The 4,762-nt window shown below is 26.0% G+C and overlaps 1 protein-coding gene across 3 annotated transcripts in view; it reads left to right on the top strand.

Annotated features, from left to right (window-relative positions):
• The first annotated feature begins 201 nt into the window (after positions 1-201).
• Positions 202-4,762, top strand: part of LOC107443698 (glutamate-gated chloride channel) — a 25,462-nt gene continuing 20,901 nt past the window's right edge. Inside the window, exons 1-2 of one of the 3 annotated variants that reach the window (XM_043042112.2) lie at positions 202-445; positions 4,390-4,487. In XM_043042112.2, the coding sequence (XP_042898046.1) occupies positions 4,420-4,487 (68 nt within the window). In that variant the 5' untranslated portion in view covers positions 202-445; positions 4,390-4,419. Of the gene's footprint in view, positions 446-3,039; positions 4,305-4,389; positions 4,488-4,762 lie in introns of those variants that run through there. The other 2 variants (XM_071187783.1, XM_043042113.2) reach the window with 2 other exon arrangements.

Below are 4,762 nucleotides of genomic sequence, written 5' to 3'. Positions count from 1 at the left end.
AAAATTTCAATGAAAAAAATAAATAAATCTTTCATGCGTAGTAATCTATTCTTTTTCGTCTAAATCTGAATTCTCGAAGAATAGTTCCTCGTAATTTTTGCTTGTTTGAAAATTTCAGATGTTATTGTGATGAAAACTGCTTAACATTTTTAGATAAGATATTAGTAACCTCCATGAATAGGAGGCTTGACCTCTATTTGGCAGTATATATTGAAAGAAAACAACAGCGAACGTCATATTTTTAAACTTTTGCAGCTTGTGTGACGTTCAACCAAGGTCTGTCAAAATAATTTGGTGATTACCCTTTAATCGTGCAACCCAATAATAGTTGCATAAAAGTAGATGAACAGCATCCTGTCAACTCAGATTTCAATTAAAATTTCTTCATAAAAGGAGTCTTTTTTCCGTAGTTATTCACAGACCTTACAACGCCATTAAAAGAGGCGTAAGTATATTGAGTAGATATGTTTTTATATTATAAATGTTATTATAAATGTTTTTGTATTGTTTAAGCAATTCTGAAAGACAACTTTCGAAATGATAAAAAAAATTACCTTTCTTAAGAGAATAGAGCAGATAAAGTAATTATTAATAAGGAAATATATATATATCTGAAAGTTTCACGAAGATTCATAAGCAAAATAAATATTTTAGGGCATGTAGCGAGATTAGATAATTGATGATTTAGTAAACGATTATTTGAATTATTTAATTGTTATATAATAATTGTAATATTGTTATTTAATTCTTATATACTTACAATTGTTTGTAAGTACAAAAAAAAAAGAAAATTGAATTGAGTTTGTTTGAATGTTGATCTTAACTTTGATTTTATTGATACAATTTTATAATAATATACGCGGAGGAGAATTTCTAGTGAAATTATGCTACTGCATGCTAGTGACATTTCTGGTAAAAACAATCATAATTCTTGTTAATAAAACCAAAATATAAGATATTTAATCTATTAATTTAGTAATTTTTCAGTTCATATAGTAACGGTTTACCGGAAATTCTAGCTTTCAAAGTTTTAGTTCTTATTACCAAACATTTAATCAAAAATACGAAACTGAAAATTAAATTTAACCAAATAAATGGCTATGCCATGATCTAAAGTATCATGCTAAACTTACCAAATTTTATCTCATTAAATAACCGTATTTCATTGTTAATTTTATCTAAATCATTATCAAGGTGCTTCGGTAAAAAGTACGTTGTCTTTTTGGTGTTCCTATAGAGGCGGAAAAATGGTAAATTAAATCATATTCTGCTGGTTTTGACCATACATTTTTCTCAGTGTACGTTGAGAGTATACTATATTTGATAAATTAACCATTGCATAGTCTAATATATACTTATATGTAATTTATCAGTCAGTTAAATATTTTTCACAATGTTAGAGTTGTTATTATATTTTTAAGCTTTATAAATGCCCTTACTTCGCACCAAAAATCAAAACTTTTTTTTAAAAAAAACTTTAAATTGACCAACCCAATGCACATCTATTGTAATAATTTCGATGATGATTATCTTTAGCGAATACTGACATCATTTCCTTTGATAGGTATAATTTCGTACTGTTTTAAACTATTTCAATAATTTATATAAAATCCTGTCTTGGAAGCGTTTGTGAAAATATAATAATAAACCGGAATCTCAAAATTTTCAATACTGCTTATGGTTTGAATCACAGCGATACTCGTGTAAGCAATAAGATTTTTCTCTGTCCTTTGTTGTAATCTAGTAGAAATTTTAAGGAATTTGAAGAGTACCTATTTGGAAACAACCTTAAGGAATAGTTTGAAGGTAAAATGTCCACTTTGAAAGAAGTGTGATTTTTCACAATATTGCCTCAAGTACTAGTATTTTCTATGCGTGCGATATTGTATTTTCTTAAATTTTTTTCAACACTGAATTCAATTGTAATTGTTTAATTGCAACTATTTCACAATTTATTTGTCAATTTCATATATATTCATCATGTATAATCAGATGCCATATTCAGATCCTAATTGAGACGTCCCATATACCTTATTTATTATCTTAAATCCAATTAGATATTTCAAAGCTTTTAAGGATGTTAAAACCCGATCATTCGTTAAAAGGTGTTCAACTTCATAAAGCACTGTTGATAGGAATGTTTTTGTTTAGTTCATTGTTAAATGTTTATTAACTATATTATAATTTAATTTTCTAAATACTTTATTTTATTTTAAATGAAATGAACCATGTCTTTTTAAAAATAAATAAAGTTACCTCGAAATATCTTTTCATATGTATATCGAAATAATTTTTGTTCTACGACAATTACTGGGGCCTAAAACCATCATGACTTTTTTAAAAGATGGGACTGTAATCTTCCACAAATTAAAAGAAAATTAATATGATCTTTGAAATTTTCGAAAATCCGCATAATATCCTCTAAGTCTCGAGAAATATATTACTTTATTATAAATTTAAATAGATTTTGCTTTCGTAGGGTTGTAGTCAAATGATAACAAAAATAAAAACAAAAATAATATTTTGAGACTACTAAGATTATAAATACAAATGAATATAATAAATTAACAATGCAATAAGGTAAACATAATTTAATGGCATTGTAGAATTATTTCCAGTTAAATAGATATACTTACTGTTTATATTTTCTTAACATATTTTATTTTTCATATTTTTACAGCTGAAGTAAAGTGTTTAGAAAAAAACTTCAAATTTATGAATTTTCATTAATTATAGAAACAAACGCCATTTTTTGGTTTACCTTTAAACGTTATGAACTAAAACAACTTTTTTTCATGAATTAGTTCAGTATTTAAATAACTCATTAAATCACTAATTTTGTTCAACTAATCATTTTTTTACCATAGTAGCTTGGAAGTTTAATTTATTTTTAAAAACTACTCATTTTACCCTTAAAAGGTAACTTTCATCTGATATAAATAATATTTTATGGTTATTTAAATGAAATTGGGCAATGTTGTCATAGTCATACAGTTGACAAACAATAATTTTCGCTCCGGGTGGTAAAAAGTAATTCCTTATATTGCTTTTGTATTAAAGCAGAGAAATTGATGAGATATGATGAAAATATAAGGAGATCATTTTCATTGTTGTCAAAGAAACTATTACTTTTTGCTTTTGTAAAATTATGAATATGGCCACACTTAAAAGCTGATAAAATATCATGTTAGTAGGTCAACAGGAAATCCTTTTTAAAGAAACGAAGACAGTTTTTAAGCGTACATTTTTATAAAATTTTGCACATTTTTTTTTGAATCATCAAACCCCTCCCTTCTCCAGTTCTATTGCCAACGAATTCAAATTACAAGTGCATGCGTACTTGCTAAAAATACCGAAAATACTGTTACAATTTAATATACCTCTATAACAGAAACATTTTTGTGGTTAAAGAATAAAAGAGGTTAAATAAAAACAAAGTTAAAATTAGATTTTGATATTCGATCCGTCTCGACACTGAATTAATGTTATATACTTGTATTAAAAAAAACGTTAGCCGTTACATTGATTGTTGGGAAAAAATTAAAAGTACTTATATTCGCTTTGCGTAAAATAAGATATAGATTTAATTTACTTATGAAAGCATTAGAAGTAATTAAAAAATATGTTTATGAATTTAATGATATTAAAGAAGTTTAAAAGCTAGAAATTAACAGTTTTAACTAAAAAAGTTGCTCTTGCTTTTATTTGTCAAAACTCCGGCCATCTTTTTATTGAATTTTTTATTTAAAAGGAACAGACCATACCGTTACTTTTAGAGTAATTCAGTTAGAATATAATTTTTTTAAAATAGGAATCAGAAGATACAGGCAAATATGGCAGGAAGCACGATGATACAAGATCTTGATTAACGCTAATAATGAATTTAGCTAGTGTCAAACAAAATGTCTGCACATATTTGTTGAAAGATTGTCTCCATTGCATGTGCGATCATAAACTGTTATATGAAATATACTTAATTTAACAAAAGCCTTTTCAGTATCTAGTGAAAAATGTAACGCATGTCAATAAGATCATAAGACGCTTCTTCCTGACCCTTGAACCTTATCTTCTCAATATCTTCACATGTCAACATCTTTTAAAACCAGAAGCTATTTCCTTTTTTTTCTTCCTTTGGGAAGCTTAGGTTACCATCACGTCTCAAGTGGAAAAAAAAAGAAAATAACAAATCAAAAAAAGAAAATAACAAATCAACAAACTTTTCAGATGGTTTGATAAATGCCTGTTATTAAAAAAGGCAAGTTCGTTGACTGAAATCAGTAGGAATATTCTGGTGCATTTCATAGGTTTCATATAGATACTTAATAGCTGTGTGTAAATTGAAATAATAATTATGGTTAGGATCTAACAATTCTTATTTATTATTTACAGATTGAAACGTTGTTTTGAAAGATTGTGAAAATGAAGGCGATATTTGTTATATTATCATCAGTTTTTGCTGCTCTGCTGTGCTCGAGCATTTCCTATGCGTAAGTAAAAAACAATGTATTTCTTGGCGTTCAAATCGATAAAAGTGTTTAAAAAAATATTTAAATCTTATATTATATTAATTAATTATAATTAAATCTTTATAGTATAATGATTGTTTTTCAAAGAAAATATAACATGACATTAAAATTAATTCATTCATCAGAATATTTCTATATTGCTTTGTTAATATGATTACAATTTGAATAAATATTTATAGTTTATTGAATAAATATAAATATTCATAGTTTATTTATAGTTTAATATATATATATAT

This window comes from Parasteatoda tepidariorum, chromosome X1, assembly GCF_043381705.1.
Source record: "Parasteatoda tepidariorum isolate YZ-2023 chromosome X1, CAS_Ptep_4.0, whole genome shotgun sequence".
Classification (NCBI taxonomy): domain Eukaryota; kingdom Metazoa; phylum Arthropoda; class Arachnida; order Araneae; family Theridiidae; genus Parasteatoda; species Parasteatoda tepidariorum.
The sequence above is the reverse complement of the archived record's forward strand: the minus strand, read 5'-3'. Positions and strand labels throughout refer to the sequence as shown.